Source organism: Pteronotus mesoamericanus, unplaced genomic scaffold (assembly GCF_021234165.1).
Source record: "Pteronotus mesoamericanus isolate MK-2021 breed Mesoamerican mustached bat unplaced genomic scaffold, CSHL_Meso_final contig_493, whole genome shotgun sequence".
Classification (NCBI taxonomy): domain Eukaryota; kingdom Metazoa; phylum Chordata; class Mammalia; order Chiroptera; family Mormoopidae; genus Pteronotus; species Pteronotus mesoamericanus.
This window is the reverse complement of record NW_026555183.1, coordinates 1,029,266-1,050,287: the sequence shown is the minus strand read 5'-3', so window position 1 is coordinate 1,050,287 and position 21,022 is coordinate 1,029,266. Positions and strand designations below refer to the sequence as shown.

General features: G+C 58.2%; 1 protein-coding gene across 2 annotated transcripts; it reads right to left on the bottom strand.

Annotated features, from left to right (window-relative positions):
• Positions 1-1,350: 1,350 nt before the first annotated feature.
• On the bottom strand, positions 1,351-14,834 carry PLXNA3 (plexin A3). Of its 2 annotated transcripts, XM_054578177.1 has the most exons (32): positions 14,238-14,834; positions 13,362-13,901; positions 12,692-12,874; positions 11,454-11,582; positions 11,283-11,383; positions 10,818-10,941; positions 10,578-10,734; positions 10,402-10,501; positions 10,110-10,224; positions 9,743-9,943; positions 9,532-9,628; positions 9,191-9,381; positions 8,968-9,113; positions 8,779-8,899; positions 8,541-8,677; positions 8,256-8,426; positions 7,897-7,990; positions 7,579-7,818; positions 7,361-7,504; positions 7,045-7,279; positions 6,813-6,955; positions 6,475-6,731; positions 6,307-6,373; positions 6,067-6,213; positions 5,816-5,975; positions 5,560-5,663; positions 5,224-5,320; positions 4,748-4,938; positions 4,426-4,595; positions 3,729-3,941; positions 3,357-3,507; positions 1,351-2,328 (listed from the first exon to the last, which is right to left on the bottom strand). In XM_054578177.1, exons 1-32 carry the CDS (start codon positions 14,832-14,834, stop codon positions 2,233-2,235), a joined length of 5,619 nt encoding a protein of 1,872 aa, XP_054434152.1. In that variant the 3' UTR covers positions 1,351-2,232. The 2 variants fall into 2 exon arrangements, with proteins under 2 accessions (XP_054434152.1, XP_054434153.1); XM_054578178.1 differs by having other exon boundaries at positions 6,475-6,955.
• Positions 14,835-21,022: the final 6,188 nt, after the last annotated feature.

Below are 21,022 nucleotides of genomic sequence, written 5' to 3'. Positions count from 1 at the left end.
AGGTAAAAACTCACCTAGTTTAGTTTTTCATAGTCGTAATTTGTTATTTCACAATGATGATTTTAAAATTCATCTTCTTTGACGAGCTCTTTCCTCTTCCTGCATGGTTCTCTCCAGGGCGCCTGCCTGCACAGCTGCCACCCTAGGACTTCCCTTTGTCTGGTCTTGAGTCCTTAAGCTAGATCACCTGGCTTTCTCTTTACTCTTTTACCTCTCCTTTTTCTTTACTTGTTTGCATTTGAAGTTAGGTTTAATGAGATCTAATTCCCATACCATTAACTTCCCCATTTTAGGTGTACTAGTCTAGGACTTGGGCAAATTATATATATTCCTATAACCACCACCAGAGCCTACCACCTTGGCCCCATCGACCCGACTGCTGAAACTGCTTGCAGCTTTAATATTTAGGTCAGGCCGCGGAAGTCCTGTTCCATGCCTGCTCTGGGATCCCCTCACTCAGAGAGAGCCAAGGCCTTCACAGTGACCTCCAAAGCCCTATGTGACCTGGCCTGCACCCTCACCGGCCTCCTCCCCTCCCCTCTCCACCTTGCTCACCCTGATCCAGCCCCATTGGCCTCCTCCCTTTTCTGAAACACAGTAGGCCCCCTGCTGCCTCAGGACCTTTGCGCTGGTTCTTTCAGGTCTGGAACTGCCTTCCTCTGGGGATCTACTGGGTGCACTCAAATATCATTCCTGGCCAGTCTAATGCAAATTGCATTCCACTTTCTCCCCACCTGCATTATTGTAATAGGTATATGGAGGGTAAGAGGTAGGTAGGTGTATCATGAATAAGATACAACTGGGACAGTAAGGACTTGTCAGATATGAAAGTCTGGGTGCAATGAAGCCACTGGAGGGTTCTGAACAGAGCAGGACAATGGGACAAGATCCATCTTATATCTTAACAGGATCCCAGTACCTCCCACACTGAGTACAGCCTGAGAGCAAGCAGGGCAGAAATAGGGATAGACGGGGATCCAGGCAAGAGACAAGGGCACTTGGACCAGGCTGGGGGCAACAGAGGCGGGGAGAAGGGAGTAGATTCCGAATGGATCTTGAAGGTAGAGCCACCAGCACTTGCTGATGACGTGAACATGGCCCTGGACCTCCTTAAATCCTCAGAAACCCTGCAATGAGTTACCCTACCTCCTGTAAAGAGAGTCCAGTTCATCTGGAGTCCAACAGTCTCCCAACCTGTTTCCCATGTTCGCCGACCACCTACCTGCCCCAAGGACAAAGCCACACACGAACTCCATTTTCCCAACATTTAATTAGGAAAAAAAAATTACATGAACAAAAGAAAACTCATGCAACGAAAGAGGAGGGAATGCTGTTTTCAGGACGATGAAACGGGGTCAGATTCCTCAGAAGAGGCAGAAGAACAAAGGAGTAAGGCACTGCCGCCTCAGCCCCTTGGGGCGGGCGCAGGACAGGGCAGCTGAGGATGAGGGGATCCAAGGCAAGTGCAGACAACACTGAGGAAGTTTGGCAGTAGGGCCAGGAGAAGGGGAGTTCTGGGGCCCCCAGGACCAGGTCAGGCCCCGGAACACGTCTAGTTCCAGCTCTCCAGGTGCACGGAGAGAACAGGGCCCCGTGAGAATGCACGGTCCAACTCCCAAGGAGTGTGGAGATGGACGCTGTGGCGCAGCTACAGGGGGAACCCCTGGCACAGCCACGGTCGGAGGGCAGCTTCAGGTGCATCGCCCCACTCCCAGTGCTGCTGGTGCCAAGGTCCCCTTCTTGGAACGGGTGGGGTCAGCCATGGCAAGGATGAGGTGCCAGAAGCTAGGCCAAGGCTGACAGTGTCTCAAGGGAGTCAGGACGACTCAAGGAGAGGTGAATGAGGTTAGCGACATCCCGGGGAGGGGGACACATATTTACAAATAGAGAGGGTGAGGTGGAGATAAATTAAATAAATAGGCGGTTGGGGGTATAAATAGCAAGGAGGGCAGGGGCTGTCACAACACCCGGGCGCAAGGGCAGGAGGCTGGGGGCGTTGCTGCTGCTGGGGTCGGGGGGGCTTGGTCCTGTCACCCCCTCCCTGCCTGCAGGGCCCAAAGCAAGGCACTAATGACGGGGGCCCAGGTGTGTTGGGGGCATTTTGGCCTGGTGACCTCACCTATGCCACCCAATCCCGGGCTCAGCCCTGAGACCCAGGCGTGAGCCCACCCCCTCCTTGACAGGAGGATGGCCCAGGACTGAGAAGCCTCCTCCTCACCGGTTCTGCTACCCTTAGCTGTTGCTGGACATGAGGCTGATGATCTGTTCCAGCTTCTGGCGCAATTTATGCTTCCGACAAGAGACGTCTCTGTCCAGAGCGGTGAGAACCTGAGGGAGGAAGGCCCCAGAACTGGGCTCACAGGGAGGGGCCAGATCCCCCTGGGCAAAGCCCTCTCCCCTTGAAGTGTTGAGCTCTCCCCTCCCTCACACCTCTTGGGCACATCCCTCCTCCCGAGGCCCCAGGAACCTGGGAAGGGCTCCACCCTCTTACCTCTGAGCACACCTCCCAGCTTTTCCTGGGCCCCAAATCCTCCTCCAGCTGCAGAGCCTTCTTTTCCTCCTCTCCCAAGCCTCATCTGGACTCGTTGTCCCCAGTTCTCTCTTCTCCCACCCCCCTCCTAATGCCTCCCTGCAAAACTTCTCTCGTCCAGATCTCCATGGTCTTGTCACCAAACCCAGCCAGCTTTCTTGGGTCCCCTCTCCCTTGACCGTCAGCAGCGCCTGACAGCTCATCACCCCCTCCTCCCCGATCCTCCTCTGTAGGCAGTGGTGGGGGGTCCTCACACATGTCCCAGGACCAGCTCGGCGCTCTTGGGGTCCTTCCCACCCCACTGGCCACCCCCACTCGTCTCTGCTGCCTGCTCCACATCTTCTCTGCCACCTCTGAGTGTCCCAGGGCCCCAGGGCTCGGTGCCAGAGTCACCCTCCCTCTGCACCCACTCTGCTGCCCTTGCTGAGCTCGCCCAGGCTCAGGGCTTTCAGGGCCACGCCCTGGTTCACAAATTCGTATCTCCAGCCAAGAATACACCCCAAAGTCCACACCTCTATGTCCCTCGCCTGCTGCCTCCTCCGGTCACAAAACCCACAGGCCCTGCAAAGGGCTGCCCATGCTCCTGGCCCTCAACTTTTGCCCAACCCAAACTCTGTCCTATAGCCAGTGGCTTCTCTTCTGGGTCCCTCAAATCCCAGCACTGAGGAACAGCGTCACCCGTGCCGACCTAGGGGCCTGCTTTGGGGAGTGAGCGTGAGCAATCTAAAAGATGGGCTCCCTCCACCCTCCAGCCCTCCACTTCCTGGTGGCACTCCTCGACTCCCACCAAGTCCCCTGCCTTTGTCACACCCAGAGCAGCACACACCTCCTGGCGGTACTTGGTGACATAGAAGTAGAGCTCGCTGAGCGCGCTTAGGACACTGAAGTCACTGGCATGGAGGCGGGACTGTTCCACCAGGTAGGCATCCATGTCCTGGTCACTGATGGATGCCATCTTTGCGATGTCCCGGTAGTACCTGTTGGGACCCTGAGTAGGTCACATGGGCAGGTGGCACACAAGCCAAAGTCCCTGCCCTGCTTGCCAGGCCAGCCTCTGGGCCTGTTTCCTGTAGTTGGCCCACCTCAGACGAGCCAGCCCAGAGAGGGACAGCTCCTGCCTGCCCCAGCCCACGGCAGTTTCCCCTGGGCCGCCTGGCTCTGCCTCCCCCCAGGCACGGGGCCACGGACTAGGGCGCACCTCTCCACCCAACTCTTGTAGTTTGGGATGTCCTTGGCATAGAGCAGCTTATTGGAGGGCGAGTCCTTGCCCAGGCGGTGCTCGGATGTGGAGCAAGAGTCCATGAAGGTCTGGGCCACCACTGACAAGCAGGCGTCCGTGATGCTGCTCTTGTGGATGTCGAACACAAACTGCGGATTCTTGATCACATTCACCCAGAAGCGCAGGGGCAGGCTGGACGGAGGGACACATGCATGCAGCTCACTAGTCTCCCCGTGAGCACCCTCTCATCACTGTTCCCCTCCACGGTTCCTGTCTGGCCAGCCCACACCTTTCCCTGAGCACCGAGGGTGCCACATTTAGGGGTAATAGCCTTTTCTTTAAGTGTCTGCCAGAGACATAAGAGAAAACAGCTAGCAGTTGGGCCAAGCTACCAGCATCTCCGCCCCGTGCCAGGCCCTGAGGACTAAGAGCCACCTGTCGGTACTGGCCCTGCTACCGACCAGCCAAATGTCATATAGAGCCCACCTCAAAACTGCGCTCACTCGCCCTCTTTGCTCAGTGGCACCACGGACACTGGTCTGCTCCTGCCTGGATGACCCCTCCAGCTCCCATCGGGTGTCCTGACCCTGTGGCCCCTGAGTCCTGGCAAAGCCACCGGCCTCTTTCAACCACCCACCCCTAGAGAGGCCAGCAGCAGCAAGGCACGGGGCAATACCAGTTGCTCTTCCAGGTATGGCGTACGTCAGGGTCACTGATCTGGTGCTGGTCGGCCTGCTCGTCCAGGAAGTCAAACATGTACTTGATGGCCAAGGGCAGGGCAGAGCCCCGGTGCGCCGTGCTAAACACGGTCTCAAAGAGGTCGTCCACAAACTTCTGCAGCGTGCCCTGCGGGGGCACAGCAAAAATACGGGCTGTGAGAGAGCCAGGTGAGAACGTCCCCGCAGTAGGACAGGCAGGGGACTGACCTGGCAACGAGCAGGGCTCCCCTGCAGGGCCGGCGCGCCCCTGAGCCAGGGTGGCCTGGGGCAGGCCTATACCTTGGTGGCCAACAGCCGTGTCAGGTAGATCTCTGAGACCATCTTGCTGCCACGGTCCCCCTCGCGGTGGTCGGCGTGGTCGTGGTTCTTCACCAGGTGCCACAGCTTGGTGCCCGTCTCCTGGTCAGGTGTGATCATGGGTGCCCGAGAGCGGAGGCTGTCAGGGCTGCTGGCTGTGCGGAGCAAGCTCTCTGGGGCAGAGGACCAGTTTCCCCTTAAGCCAGAGGGGCCACACCAGCCATTGCTGGGGCTCTTGCCCCGCTCTGTCCCGGGAGCCCAGCAGGCTGAGGGGGGCCTGTCTGCTCTTGGTAGCCCACCCCACTTCTAAGCCCTAGGGAACCGGAGACCTTCCAAGGGCAAGGCCCATGGAGGCCACCAAAGCCAAGCTGGCCGCTCGGGCAGGGTCTCCCCGTGACGGCTGTCATAGCTTCAAAGGGCACGGGGCCAGCAGAGGCCACCACACTGAGGATACCTACCATAGCGGCTGAGGGAGCGGGTGAAGGTGAAGGAGTTGGCCATGTTATAGGCAGACACTTGCTTGGGAACCAGTGCCACCAAGGAACCATCTGTTACCTGGAGACCCCAGAGACAGAGAGGGAGCAGTGCAGGAGGCCGAGAAGACGAGGGGCCCAAGCCAACACACAGCCCGACCCTGCAGTGTGCATGCAGAATAGCTCCCGGGGCTTTCTGAGAAGGGCCTGGGAAAGCAGGGGCCGAAGAGGGAAGGAGCCAGGGTCCCTGCTCCTGTGTCATCAGGGCAGGGCCACAGCTCCCAGGTGGCCCTAGGGGTGAGTGGGCCCCCAGCCCCTCACCTGGTAGTGGGCCAGCGAGTTGACCCTCTTCCAGTCACACTCGATCTTAGTGGTGACGTCCTCATCCTGGAGGATGATGCGGGCCATGCGGCCCTGGCGCCACTCTGCGGGCCACGGACAGTCCTTGAGGACCTGCTCGGTGTCCCCTGAGACCCTGGGCCCACTCAGAGGCCAGAGGCCAGGTGGGCAGTGTGTGTGCCAGCCAAGGTAACATGGCCACAAGGTGGGGGCCAGGAGGACAGGGTGGAGGCCTCACCTAGATCCATGTCCTCAGCTTTGGGACGCTGGGAGTATGGAATGCCCTTGTAGACAGCATCCAGCAGCTTGTCTTTAGCCTGGGTGATGCTGTCGCAGTTGAGAACCTTCACCGGGACCTGAGTGCTGCCCTCGCTCTCCGGGCACACACAGTACAGGGTCTGCAGGCGAGGAGAACCACACAGTGGGTCCTAGGCAAAGCTCCCACCCATCCCCCATGTCCAAGCCCCGCCCCCCAGGTCCCCCACTCACCAGCGTCTTGTAGTCAATCTGCTGCCGGATGAGCTTATCCTCACTCAGGGAGTAGCGCGCCTCACCTGTGATGGCGTCGATGGGGCCCTTCTCCATCTGTTGCTTGATGGCGCAGTAGAGCAGGAAAAGCGGCTCTCCGGCGCACTCCTGCGGCCAGAGTCGGGAACATGGCTCGCTGCCTGCCTGACAGCCAGCTCCTTTCCCGCGTCCCCTTCCCTGCAGCCCAACTGCCAAGCGCACCTTCAGAAACTTATGCAGCAGGAATGTAAACCAGTTGGTAAGCATCTTCTCAGCCACTGACTCCGTCCTAGGGCAAAAAGGCTACTGGGGCCCTGTCTGGCCTGGCAGGGGTTAGGGCTGCTCAGGGGCCAGGCTGGCAGGGGTCGGGGGCCGGGGTTGAAACAGTACCTGCGCAGTAACAGCTTTGGGTGGTTCTTGCTCTCAAGGTTCTTCTCTATGAGGTCTGCCAGCAGTTGCTTGAGCAGCCCTGTGGCGTAATCGAGGCGGCTCTGCAGGGCCACCATGGTGAGGGAGGCCACCGTGCCACGATCACGCATGGAGAAGCTGCTCTGGGCCTCCAGTGTGTGGATGAAGGTGAGCACGAAGGCGCGGCTATGCAGCAGCTGCCCAAAGAGCCGCAGAGCCTTCTCGACATTGGGCGGGCTCTGTGAGGGACAGAGCGTGTCAGAAGTGGGGCACTGGCCGTGGGGACGATGGGGAGTAGGCAAGCGAGGTAGGAGGCTCACGTCCAGCTCCTTGAGCACTGGGTGAGCCTCAATGCCTGGGAAGAGCACGCGCACGGCATAGGTCCGGTAGTCTAGGAAAGGGATCTGCACCACATCCATATGGTTTGTCAGCTCGTTGATGTCTGTCTGCAGCTCAGCAAAGGCTGGGAGGGGCGGGGAGAAAAAGTGAGCAGAACAAGAAGAGGGAAGCACCCAGCCCACCCACCTTGCACTGCACCCCTACCCCAGGCACCTTCCTTGCATTCCAGAGCCACGCGGGACTCCAAATTGTCCATCTGGAGTTGGAGCCGCTTGAGCGTGCGGTCTGCATCCTGAGTTTTGCGCTTGTAGGCGACCAGCACGGCGGTGATGGCCAGCAGCAAGAGCCCGCCCCCTGCTGCCAGTCCCACCATGGCTGGCAAGGTCAGTGCCCGCTCGGCCGTGATGTGTAGGGTGCCCAGCCAGAACTCCAGGCCGCCCACCAGCACCTACGGGGATAGGCTCACTATGAGCTGAACCCCACACCCACCCCGCACTCCCCTGGTGCCCTTCCCACCCCCGCAACCCACCATGACAGGCTGCCGGCCTGTCTGACTGGGCGAGTCACACAGGAGTTGCGTGTCTGAGACGGTGAGCGCACACGGCTGGCCCCCGATCAGCACGGTGTAGTTGAGGCGGGAGCTGCCAGCTGCCACAGGGATCAGATTCTTGCCCTGCGTATGGAGGGCACGGTCAGCCAGAGCTCCCCACCTCCCTGCCCTTCACAGCCCCTGCACCCCACTGGCACCTTCAACACTACGTGGGAGCCAGGTTTGACATCCAGAACACCGGAGGGTCCAAGTGGCTCAAAGCTGGGGTCGGGGTAGTAGGTGAAGGACGACCGGTTGAGGGAGCGGGCTGTCTGCACATGGTCTAGCAGGAAGCCAAACTCATCAGGGTGTTCGCCCTGGGCCCGCGGCTGGGGCCGCCCCAGGAAGATGCCAGGGGCCTTACACAGCATGGCGGTATCGTTGATAACCTGGCACGTCTGCGTGGACAAGGGCGGGCAGCTCAGTACATGAGACTACACGCTAGCAGGAGCAGGGCGAGGGCGGCTGGCACTCACATTCGTGGTCTCGATGCCTCGGTACTTGGCCCGGACCCGGGGCTCTTGGACCGTCAGCAGGTGGGTCCCACTTACAGTGATGGCGGTGCTTCCACTGGGGACAGGGGAGAGGGGCCTTAGGCTCTCTTCCCCAGTGCCCCCAGGCCAGCCCTGGAGAGCTATCAAAGCTGCGGTGGGGGCCAGTGACCCGCACCTCCAGTCACTGGGTAGGTGCCAGGCGCTCTGTGGTCAGGAGGACACTGCCCCCTCTGCCAACAAAGGCTCAGGTTCAGAGGAGTCTACTTCGATGCCCAAGGACCCAGGGGTCACGTAAGGCCCTGGAACGAGAGACTGGGGACCCGTTCTCCCTAGGGTCTTACTTGATGATACTCCAGGTGGGCTCCAGGTGAGTGACAGTGGGGTCCTGGGTGTAGGTGTAGAGAACTCCGGGGCTGGAGATGTTGGCACGGTCAATGGCCAGGGTGATGGGGGCCTGGCTGGGGCCCAGGGTGGAAACAGGCGAGATACACACGATTGCTTCGGCATCCCTCCTATGTGCGCAAGCGGAGTGCTTTGAACAGGTGGCCCAGGGACCTCACCGGCCCCGCCCCGCCCCTGCAGCCCCTACCGAATGCCCACCCCAAGACTGGCAGGGCCCTACCCACCTCACAAACTGGCACTCGCCATCTCTCATGATCACTGTGACCCTGCTGCCGGCATCTAGAGAGTTTCCAGAGATGGTGAGCCTCGTGCCCCCGGAAGCCGGGCCCCGACTGGGACTCACACGGTCAAACGTTGGGGTCTGTGGGAGAAGCAGCCCTGAGGGGAGGGAGAAGGCAGCCCGGTGCGGGCCATACCCTCTCCGAAGGGGTGGGTGTGGGAAGGGGTGGGCGGCTCACACACCACAAAGCTATAGAGCTGCTCTGACTGTGTTCGGAAGTCAGCAGAACAGTCGCCTACACAAAGCTCCACAGGCCCCGGCGGTGGACTGGGCACCAGCGACTCCTCCATCTCACACACGATCCTAGGGGTCAGAGAGGGTCAGAGCCAGCCTCGGAGCACCAGCCTGAGTGCCTGCACGGCCACACTCACCTCTCGGCGCTGATGTACTCAGCGGGGATGGAGTTGCAGCGCACACCGGCCACCCGAAGGCCCACCTCTCGGTAGGTGAGGCCCAGGTTCTCACCCACAATGGTGACTCGGGTGCCTCCCTCCTTGGGCCCCATGAGTGGGTGGATCTGTGCAACAGAACAGGAGGTGAGAGGGTGAGCCCTGACTCCCAGGCGCCCAGCATGCGGAAGGTGTGGAGGCTCACCTGGGCAATGCGGGGGTGGCTGCAGCGCGTGCCCTTCTGGCTTGGGTGCATCCAGTTGGTCTTGGGAGCTGGACAGTGGGCCCGCAGCTGGCACCTGTGCTCCGAGACGCACCAGCCGCAGTTGAAGCGGGGGTCGGCCTTGAGGCAGAGGCCGCAGCTGGGTCTCTGTGCCCAGCACTTGTACAGAAGAGCTGTGGGCACAGAGGGCACTGCTGGGGGCCAGCTATGGGGAGCTAGGGCCACCGAGGGCCCTGACAGAGGGTCCCCCTGTTGGACCTGGTCCCAGCGTGGGCCAGCTCTGCCCTAGAAGGCAGATTCCTCAGCCCCATCTCACCCCTCACCTCGGAAGGTGGCAGGCTTGTCGATGGGGAAATCTCCGTCCCAGACCACAGAGAAGTCCAGCTCGGTGTCACCATACTCATCACCTTCATAGGAGTACTGGGGGAGAGGGACCACAAGACCCCTCAGAAGGTCACCTGCCACAGCCACCTCAGGCTTCCAGGCCAGTAAGCTGGACACAGACCCAGGGGAGGCGCGGCAGGGGAGCCTCACCGAGGCGTTCTGGCACTGCACGCTGCTGCTGTTGAAGCGCACGGCGGGCACCCGCTGCTGCCGCCCCTGCACTCGCACTACACACTCGTAGTTCTTCTGGCCTGACTGGGGCTGTGGCAGGTTCTTGGCCCGCAGGGTAAGAGGCTGCATGACGCCAACAGGGATCAGGAGGTCCCCGCTGGGCAGGATCTCAGGACAGCCCTGCGGGGAGAACACCCGTCAGCCATACCGCAGCTGCTGCCATCTTGGCCCAAATGGGCCAGCCCTGCATTGAGGAGGCTCCAAGAAACCAACCAGATCAAAGACAGAAAGGCCAGAGGCCAGCCCACACAGAGCCCAGCCCCCTCACATGCAGCACCCGCCTCACCTCAGGGCTGTGGACCCTGCCTTCCTGGAAGGAGCACTCGTGGGGGTGGCCGGTACACACATGGCGGTACTTACACCAGTGGCAGGGGTAAGGGCTGCCAACGCAGGACATGCACCTGGGGAGGGGAAGGCTTCAGCAACGACAAAGAAGGCCAGGCCTGCCCCCTCAACGCCCCTCCGATGGGACACGCAGGGAAGTGAGGGAATAAGGCACCAGGGCCCACCCGAGGCCTACACAACACAGCAAGGGTTGAAGTGACATGGGGACAGAGGTCAGGGAGACCAGTACTCACGACTGGAGGACGCTGCAGTTGTAAAAGACAAAGTCAGTCCCGGCGAACCTCACACCAGTCTCCTTGGAGAGCAGCTGCAGCCGCACGGTGCGGGTGGCCCCTGCAACGAGCCCCAGGGTAGCCGCGAGCCGGCCGGGGACCGAGTGGCCCCATCCCAGGCAGCCCCAGCCACTGACCATGCCCCCTGGTGAGAGCCCGGAGCTCCTGGAGAGAAGGCGAGGGGCAGCGCAACTCCCCAGAGGGCAGCAGGACGGCCTCGTTCTCCGTCACCTCCTCAAAGGCACAGCTCACGCCTGCGCTGAGGTCGGGCACATTACGCATGGCCACAGTCAGCTGGGGAAGGCAGAGGACTCAGCAGGGTACGCCTCGAGCCAACGCACGCATTGGCCTATGCCCCCTACCACCACATCACTTACCTGCACCCCAGGCGATGTCACTGACACGTTGTTGGGCCGGACCCGCACCTGGACACACTTGCTCAGTTCCTCGGCAAAGCCATGTGGGGCTGAGGCACCTGGACAGGCCCCTTCTCGACAGCATCTGCATGGGGTCAGCCAGAGCCCATCGCGCATCTGCCCTGGGAGGGCCCTGTCCCGGACTCAGTGGGGGTCTGGGGGGGATAGGGTACAGCCGGCCCAGCCCATAGTGCCTGGGCCCCTGGGGTCCGAGTGGCCTCGCTTGGGGTGGAGCTTGTGCTCATTAGCTGGAGAAATGGAAGGAGAGGGAAGGGAAGGCCTAAAGGGCCCCGCTGAGAGAAGTGAGCACGTGGGCGAGGGCAGGTAATGTCCTCCGCGACCAACGACATGCCCGGGTGGCTCCTCCCAGGAACAGAGCCTCGCTGAGCCCATCATCACCGCCCAGCCCCGCACTGCCTCCCTCACCTGTGCTGCAGCACACACCAGCCACAGTGCGGGTCCCCGGAGCCCAGGCAGGCTGCGCAGCTCACGTACTGCTCGCATGTCTCCACTGGGAGCTGGCTCACCTGGGGACGACCTCATCAGCACCCACCCCACCCCCACACAGCCGCCCACCGCCACCCGCCTCGGGCCCACCTGCTTCTCACTCAGGAGGTAGATGTGCCGGTGGTCAGGGCTGAAGAGCAGGTCTCGAAGTATGGGGCTGCCATCCACCACAGGCACTGTCTCGTACAGGTGGGCATCCTGGGAGCCATCGACTCGTACCTGGGCCACGAGACCAGGGACGAGGGATGACAAGCCAGTCTGATGCCACAGCAGCACCCCATGCACCCAGGGCGTCCTCTCCTAGAGCCAGGGACTTTCCAGCTTGTGGCCAAGCTGAAGCCGGGGCCTGGCGGGGCTCAGCGCTCGGCCTTCCCCTGCCCCCACATCTCCATGAGCAGGGGAAGGAGGGCTCAAAGGCCATCCCCTGGAGGGCCTCGAGGGTGACTCAGCCAGCCAGAAAACGCTCCCAGGAGACAGACACAGAGAGATTATTGATGCCTAGGGATGGGGGATGGGAGAGAGGGGTGATATCTGAAGGGGAAGAAGGTTTAGGGTGATGACAATGTCCTGGAATGAGACAGTGGTGAGGGTTGCACAACTCTGCAAACTTCCTAAAACCACTGGAATGTATACTTTAAGCAGAGGCAGTGTACGCAACGGGAATTACACCTCAATAAAACTGTTAAAATGACAAAAAGGGCCCAGGATGGGAGCAGGCCCAGCCCAAGACCTCAGCAGCTCCCTTCACAAACCTCCCCCCAATCACCACCCAACCCACCCCCCCCCCCCCCATCTCCCTGGGGATAGCTCTACAATTGCCAGGCAGGCAGGGTGAGAACGTGCAGGCTGTCCTGACTCCGCTTTAGAGCAGAGCAGAGCTCCCAGGGCTCATCTTCCCATCCCGCAGCACCCGCAGCCCTGGAACGGAGGCAGCTGTGGCACTGCCGCGCATGACGGGACGAGAGGGCAAAGAGGGTTCTGTGCCGTGTTCATTTGACTAAGGATCCAGCACTGACGGCCGAGCCGTGGCCACCTACTCTCCCGGCAGGGAGGCCCCAAGGTAGGCCTGGTCTCTGTCCCTGCAGCCACAGGAAGCCGGCAATTGAGGCAGAAGCGAGCGGTGGCGCCGGCACAGGTGGGTGGCTGCGGGAGCGGCCCGTGGATCACGGCCAGTCTCCTGGGGCCCAGCCGCGGAGGTGCCCCTTCCCCTATGGGCTGTGTACCGACCAGGGTCTCACAGGGCTCACCTGCACATTTTTGTCCCTACCCCTTACCGTGTATCTCAAAGCCTAGCCCAGTCTCCACGTGCCAAGGGGGCCAGGGCCTACCTTCTTCAGACTGCCGCTGCGCGTGCCGATGAACACCACGGAGTGCTGGTGGTAGGTGTAGGCAGCCACACTGGCCATGCCATCAGTACTGTCGGCCAGCAGGGGCAGCCCTTCAATCACATGCAGGCCGCCCAGTGGCTGGTTCAACACCAGCCCGCAGAAGTTTCCATTTATCTGCATGGGCTGGTGAGACAGGAGGAATGCGTGTGAGACTCAACGCGTGGGGGGCGGCAGCTGGGCGGAGGCCATGAGACCCCATGTTGAGGAAGGGAGCAGGATCTGGAACTTGTTTCCCACCCGTTAAGACCGACTGCTCGCCGTGGACCCCACAGGAAATCGGGGGGCTGAGGAGAGAAACGGAGGAGGAAGAGGAGGCAGGAGCACGTAAGGAGGACGAGGCCTGGGCCCGCGAGATGGGACCGGCCAGGAGACTGCCACTGACTCAGCGAGGGACACCCATGAGATAGAGCGAGATGCGGCAAACTGGGGGTGGGTGGAGGGGCAGAAAGAGAGAGAGATGGTCCACAAGCAGAGAGCGCCCACCGAGAGAGAGTGAGAAGGCAGGCCAGGGGAGAGGGCAAAGCGGCAGATGCAGGGAGAGGACAAGAGAGGGCAGAGGTCCCTGAGAGGGAGAAGCAGATGTTCCAGGGCTAAAGCCCACTGTGCTCACAGTATTGATGCAGGGCAGCTCCTTGTTGAGCAGCCAGGGGAGGGCCAGTGTGCCTTCCCCTCGATAGCAGGACTGGATACGGCGCCGGATGTGGGCGTTGATGGTGCTAAGGGTAAAGAGGCAGAGGACGGTCTGCCGGGGCGGGCTTGCCCGGTTCTTCTGGCCCTGAGAGAAGACAGTAAAGAGGATGTCCTCATCAGCCGGCACACCCAGGGCCTGGGCCAACAGCAGGCCGGGCTTGGCCAGGTGGGCACTCTGCACTAAGCGGTACTCCACGCCGCGCCAGGAGCAGCCGATGGGAAACTCCACGTATGAGTAGAACTCTGAGTCCCCTGCGCACATGCGCACGATCTTGGATGTGAAGAATTTCTCGCCCGCTGTGTCCAGCAGCGTCTGCTGGGTGTCCAGCTGCAGTGTCAGGAAGTACACGAAGGAGGCACTCACAAAGCCGTAGATGTAGTAGATATCAAAGGCGGGGTACAAGGACAGGGTGTCTGAGGGAATCTTGATCTGTGAGGAGACAAACTCATCCTGGTACACCTGGAGAGCAGGCCGAGGAGAGAGCATGGGACGAGACCTGGGTCTGTTATCAACCCCCCAAACTCTGGCCCTTCAGCCCCCCCACGACATTGTCCCCCCCAAGGCTTCCCTCATGACCTCCCCTGGCCCACAGTCAGAGGAGCCCAGACCGGGAGCCCCATCCTGTGCCTCAGCCCATCCTCCTGTCTTCAGAAGCTTGCCCTCTCTAGCACCAGGGCTCTTCCAGAGGTGGAATCAGGAAAGAGTGAAGGCAGGAGGGATACAGATGCTGGCTCTTGAGAGGGACGGGAAGAGAGGCAAGGGGAGGATGGCAAATAAACGGGCAGGTTCACCCACCAGACTAAACATGTCGGCACTGTCCTCATCACTGATGAGCTTGCGGGAGCTCAGAGTGGGGAAGTACTCAGACTTGCCATCCACGGCGGTACCCACAAACAGCTTGCTGGGCCCCTGGCCCTGTTCCACGATGACACCGGCCATGGAGTCGGGCTCCTGGGCCCCTGATAGATAGTGCTCCTTTCGGTGGTGGGGCTCACCCAGCTTGAAGAGGTCATCCAGGCGCAGAAACTGGCAGATGCCTTGCCAGATGCTGCCACAGGCCACCAAGCGGCGGGCAGCGTAGTCTATGAGAAGCAGCTTGTTCACATTGTCCACAGGTGCCAGGCGGTGGGTGCACACACGCATACTGGGGGGTGGGTAGCAGCGAGCATTGTCCTCAACAGGCCCTGTGACGTGGGCCCGTAGCTCGGTCAGGTTGGGGGCCAGCTTGAAGACTCGGTTCACTGCACCCACAAATACCTCCCCAGTCACCCGGTGCACAGCAAGGTGGGTGAGCGTGGTATCTGTCACCGAGAAGGCAGTGAAGGGCCTGCTGCCACCCAAGGCTCCCCCCATGGCAAGGAAGAGCAACGGGAGGAGGCTGACAGTGGGCATGGCAGGTGGCTGCGCCCCGGGACGAGCCTGAGAAGAGATGGCGAGTGCAGGTCAGAGGTCAGAGCCCCCTGGCCCAGGCTGCCGGCCCTCCTCCTGCCCCAGGACCCCCAGCAGGCTAAGCTCCATGCCACAGTGGGTGGAAGCCACTCATTCACCTACCACCACACCAGAGCCAGAGCCCCAGATGGTGACCATGGCTGGGAGAGGAGGGGCTTCCACCAGGGCGCATGAGTGAGCAGTAAGAGCAGGCAGGCTTGGGGGCCATCAATCATCCCCCACCCTCCAACCCCCCCACCCCTGGAAAGGAGCCAAGAGGCCTCGCCTCAATTGGGCCACACCCAAGGGGGCAGCAGAGCCAGATGCTGGGAAAGGCAGGGAGGGAGGCCCTCCTGGAATGAGACCCGAACACCAGATCCCAGAGCTGGGAGCAGCTAGCCACACACAAGAGCCACTGTAGACAAACCCCAGGCCACAGAGACTACCCACGCCCAAACTGGGGGAAGGGGAAAAGAAGGGAGAGAACATCACAAGCCGGGGGCTGGCGGGGGGACACCACCCCAGAATGGCACAGCCACCAGAAGCCCTGGAACAGAGCTTTGGGGCATCACGGCCTGAGACTGGACCCGCACAACAGCACCACCACATTTCCACTCCTGGTCCCAGCTGCCCCTTCACCCCGAGGGCCTCCCTCAGATGGCTGTCCAGGAGCCTGCTGTCTGGCCTACCGGCTGCAACACAAAGCCAAGTCTCGCCTGCCCACCCCCACTCCCAGCCAGGCACCACCGAGACAGACATAAGTCAGGCTCTGCTCAGGCACAGCCAGACAGATGGCCCAGGCAGTTCTGCACAGCTCTGCCTCCAGATCCAGAGGTTAGCTGGAGAAGGGGAGGCGCCAGGGGGCCCAAGGAACCCTACGAAAGGGGAGCACAGACCCCAAATACAGAGAGACTTTGGGGAAATGGGGTGGGGGCTGTGAGGACAGTGCCCAACTCGGCTGGGTTTTCACCCCCAGGCCACACCCAGCTGTCCCGCCAAACCCAGGTGGCAAAGATAGCAGAGCAGCGTCACAGCAGCCGACGGGGCAGCCAGCAGGGAAGAGCTTAGTGCTACCCTCTCAGTGCCCAAGCCCCAAGGGAGACAGAAGGTACCCAGATTCGGTGGGTGTGGGGGATGCAGGGAGCCAAACCAAGGAGGTGCAGAAGAGAGAAAGGAAAAAATGCATTTGCTAGAACAAGGAGCAGGCCTAGCTTGAAACTGCAAAGTTTCAGCTCAGACTGATCACCTCCCCAGGGTTCTTTTGTCAGGTCCACATCCTGGACCCCTAATGCAACAGCCAGAGAAGAAAGGAAGGCAAAAGAGAAGACAGACTGCATCCCGCCCTCGCCTCCTTCACACCCCGCAAGAACACAAGCCGAGGAATGGGGACGGGGACAGACTGGGAGGGTGACCTGGAGAGGCAGGATTTGAATTCCAAGCCCCCCCATTCCAACCTACACCTGTAAGTGGGAGCCTGGGGCATCATAGGCACACCCACCTCTCTGCCACAGCTCAGCCAACAGAGGGCCGAGGATAAGGACAGCCCCTCACGGAGACAAGGCTGGAGACAAGGCTCCAGCGCCCGCTCCCCAATGCTCCCAATGCCCCCCACCATGCTGCTAGCCGGTCTCGCCCTGCCCCCACCAGGGGCACCCCTCGGCCGACCCACGGGGACCCTAGTGGATGGAGGCGCCACAGCAGTCCTTGGAGAGGCCGCTCCTCCACCACAAAGGGTCCTCATTGGGCAGGGGGGCTGGGCTCAGAGTGACCATCCCTACCAGCTCGGGGCACGAAGGACCAGTCAGACCAGCGCCCAAGGAGCAGGAGGAAAGGCAGGGCGCGACCCCCTTAAGGTTGACAGAACCCTCGCGCTGCCCGAGCCCCGGGCCGCTGAGTGGGCTGACCTCGAATGGGTGGCGGGGGATGGTGGCCACCTACCTGTCTCTCCGCCACCGCTGGCTCCTGGTGGCCTCCCGCCAGCCACGTGGACGCGCCCCCGATCCCCACACCGGTCCTGCTGGCGTCCCCCCCCGACCCCGCCGCCGCGCCCCACGTCCTGAGCCTTGTGCCCCGCGCACCACTGCCGCCGCCGCCACTGTCGCCGCCGCCGCCGCCGCCCACACACTGGGCAGGCCCGCGGCCGCCAGGGCCTTTTAAACACGGACCGTACCACCGCGCCGGGCGGGGGCGCCCAGGGAGGGCCGGGCGGTCGGCCTCAGGGTCTGGGGCCGCTTTTCTCCGGGGTCGGTGGAAGGCCCAGAGCACAGCCCAGGCCCCGTGAGCTGCTGGAGTCCCAACCCAACGAACTGACACAGCCCCCCACTCGCGCAATGGCCGCGTCCGCAGCGCGCGCCTGTCCCCCTCCTTTCCACCCGCTGCCTCGGGCAACCCTGGGACCCGCGCGCGCCCACGCCACACCCCCTCGGGCCCGGGGCGCGCGCTTGGCTAGCTCAGGCGCGTGCCGGCCCCGCCCCGCCCTGGCGCTCGGAGGAGCGTCGGGGCCACCTGCTGCCAGAGTGCGGCCTCCATGGTCTCTCCGGCACACGCCAGCCAAGAATTCTGCGGTCCTTGCTTAGGACACGATACCCGTAATGGTCCATAACCTGGAGGGCCAGCGACTAATAGCATGCAAGTGCCCAGCACGAGGGCTTGAAGCTGTCACCGTTTACACTTGGCCCCTTCCCCAGCTGGAGACCAGAATGGGAATCTGGGGATTTCGTTCCCTTGCTTTCCACCTATAATTCATCTATCATATAAGTCATTTAAGTCACACATTTAAAGTGTGACATTCAGTAACTATATTCACAAAGTTGTGCAACCACCCCCGCTATGAAATTCCAGAACATTTTCGTCACCCCCAAAGGAAACCATCCTACCCATTAGCAGTCACTCCCCAGTCTCCCTCCCTCCAGCCCCTAGCTAAGGTTAATCTACTTTCTGAGTAGGATTTCACTGTCTGGAGGTCTCAAATGCATGAATTCATGCAATGTTCGCGTGTCTTTGCATCTGGCTTCTTTTACTTCCCATAATATTTTCAAGGTTCATCCATGTTCTAGCATGTATCAGTACTTCATTTCTTTTTTAGGGCCAAATAATATTCCATTACATGGATAGGCCACATTTTATTTTTTCTATTCATCAGTCAGTGGACATTTGGGTTGTTTTCATCAATTGGCTATTGTGAATAATGCCTCCAGAAACACTAGTGTACAAATTTTTGTATGAACACATTTTCATTTCCCATCCACATAGGAGTGAAATTGATGAGTCACATGAGAACTCTACTTTTTACATTTTTGAGAAAAAGGGCCAAACTGTTTTTCAAAAGTGGCTGTACCATTTTACATTCCCACCAGCAGTGTATGAGGGTCCCAATCTCTCCACTCCTTTTTTTAAAGATTTTATTTATTTATTTTTAAACAGTGGGGAAAGGAGGGGAGAGAGGGAGAGAAACGTCAATGCGTGGTTGCCTCTACGCACTCCCCAGTGGGGGGACCTGGCCCACAACCCAGGCATGTGCCCTGACTGGGGATTGACCTGGCGACCCTTTGGTTCACAGGCCAGCGCTCAATCCACTGAGCCACACCAGCCAGGGCCCAATCTCTCCACATTCTTGACAAGACTTATTATTATCTTTTTGTTTCTAGACATCCTAGTGGTTTTGAAATGGTGTCTTGTGGTCTTGATTTGCATTTCCATGATGGCTAATGATGTTGAGCATCTTTTCATGAGCTTATTGGCCATTTGTATATCATCGAAATGTCTATTCAAGTTCTTTGTCTATTTTTAATTAGATTTTTGTTTTGTTGTTGTTGAGTATTAGGAGTTCTTTATATATTCTGTATAGAAATCCCTTATATATGATTTCTAAGTATTTTCTTTAATTCTGTGGGTTCTCTTTTCACTCTGTTGATACTGCACTTGGATGCACAGTTTTAAGGGTTTTTTTTAAAGATTTTATTTACTTATTCTTAGAGAGAGGGGAAGGGAGGGAGAAAGAGAGGGAGAGAAATGTCAATGTGTGGTTTCCTCTCACGTGCCCCCCAGTGGGAACCTGGCCCGCAACCCAGGCATGTGCCCTGACTGGGAATTGAACCGGTGACCCTTAGGTTTGCAGGCTGGCACTTAATCCACTGAGCCACACCAGCCAGAGCAAGTTTTGATGATGCCTAATTTATTTATTTATTGTTACTTGTGCTTTAGTTGTCATACTTAAGAAACCATTGTTAAATCCAAGTTCACAAAGATTTACCCCTATGTTTTATTCTAAGAGTTTTATAGTTTTGCTCTTAAATTTAGGTCTCTCATCCATTTTGGGTTAGTTTTAGAATATGATGTGAGGTTATGGCCCAACTCATTCTTTCGCATGTTGCTATTATCTAGTTGTCCCAGCACCATTTTTTCAGTCGTCTTCCTTTTCTTTTTCTTTTTTTAACTTTATTTTTCCATTACAGTTTGCATTCAATATTACTTTGTATTAGTTTCCAGTGTACAACACAGTGGTTAGACAACCATATACTTTACGAAGTGTTCCCCCGATATTTTCAGTGCCCACCTGGCACCACACATAGTTATTACAGTATTATTTACTATATTCCCTAAGCTGTACTTTACATCCCCATGACTATTCTGTAACTACCAATTTGCACTTCTTAACTCCTTCATCTTTTTCACCCAGTCCTCCAACACCCTCCCCTCTGGCAGCCATCAGTCTTTTCTCTGTATCTCTGAGTCTGTTTCTGTTTTGTTTGTTCGTTTATTTTGTTCATTAGATTCCACATTTAAGTAAAATTATATGGTACTTGTCTCTCTCTGACTGATTTAACTTAGCATAATAGTCTCCAGGTCCATCCACGCTGTTGCAAATGATAAGATTTCATTCATGTTCTATGGCTGCACTATATTTCTATATTTCACTGCATATATGTATCCGGCTTTTTTATCTACTGATAGTCACTTGGGCTGTTTCCAGATCTTGGCTGCTGTAAATAATGTTGCCATGAACATAGGGGTACATATATTCTTCTGAATTAATGTTTTGGGTTTCTTCAGATACATACCCAGAAGTAGAATGGCAAGGTCATAAGATGGTTTTATTTTTAATTTTTTGAGGTATCGCCTTACTGTTTTCCACAGTGGCTGCACCAATCTACATTCCCTCCAACTTAAACTGGAGTTTCCTTTTCTCCCCATCCTTGCCACATAATAGTATCTTTTAAAGGGCAAAAGTTTGAATTTTTGAAAGTCCAACTTACCAATTTTTTCTTTTATGATTAAGGTTTTTTATTTCCTCTCTAAGAAACCGTTGCCTAGCCCAGTCACAAAGATTTTCTCCAATGTTTTATTTAGATGTTTTTTAGTTTCAGCTTTTATTTTTAGGTCTACAACCCATGTCAGGTTCATTTTTCTGCATGGACTAAATAAGGCATGTGAGTTTTCTGTGGCCACCATCACAAAATTCCACAGAGTGGCTAAAACCACAAGCATTTCTTCTCTCCTAGTTGGAGGCTAGAAGTCTGAAATTGAGGAGTGGGCAGGGCTACACTCCCTCCAGAGGCTCCAGGGGAGGGTCCTTCCTTGTCTGTTCCAGCTTCTGAAGGGGGCTGGCAATCTTTAGCATTCCTTGGCTTGTAGATGTGGCACATGTTTCTCTTGTCACGTGGCATTCTCCCTGTGTCTGTCTCTTCTCTTCTTAGAAGGATACTAATCATATTGGATTAGGGCCTACGCTCCTCCAGTATGGCCTCATTTTAACTGGATCATGTATGCAAAGACCCTGCCTCTGCATCAGGTCTCATTCACAGGGAGACAGGACATAGACGTGTTTTCCCAGGGGACAAAATTCAACCCATAACATCAGGGTTAAAGTTTACTTTTTCTTCTCTGACCAGTGTGGCTCGGTTGGGTGTCATCTGGCCAAGCAAAGGGTCGCTTGTTTCATTCCCAGTCGGGACACGTCTAGGTTTCAGGCTTGGTCTCCGGTCAGGGATCTGCAACACACAACCTATCGACATTTCTCTTCTTCCCTTTCTCTCTCTCTTCCCCACTTTCTAAAAAATAAATGAATAACAAATACTTTTTAAAAGTTTGCTTTTCTGATAAAGGTACTTCTGGTCAAGATGGCAGTGTGAGGCAGACATGGCTAGACTCTA

What these genes read in the sequence shown, in the direction of transcription:
- PLXNA3 (XM_054578178.1), bottom strand. Translation starts at nt 14,834, where the DNA reads ATGCCCACTGTCAGCCTCCTCCCGTTGCTCTTCCTTGCCATGGGGGGA. An exon ending in GCAGGGTCCACAGCCCTGAG is followed by an intron (nt 9,944 to 10,109) that starts GTGAGGCGGGTG and finishes TTCTCCCCGCAG; the next exon opens with GGCTGTCCTGAGATCCTGCC. An exon ending in GCCACCCCCGCATTGCCCAG is followed by an intron (nt 9,114 to 9,190) that starts GTGAGCCTCCAC and finishes TCTGTTGCACAG; the next exon opens with ATCCACCCACTCATGGGGCC.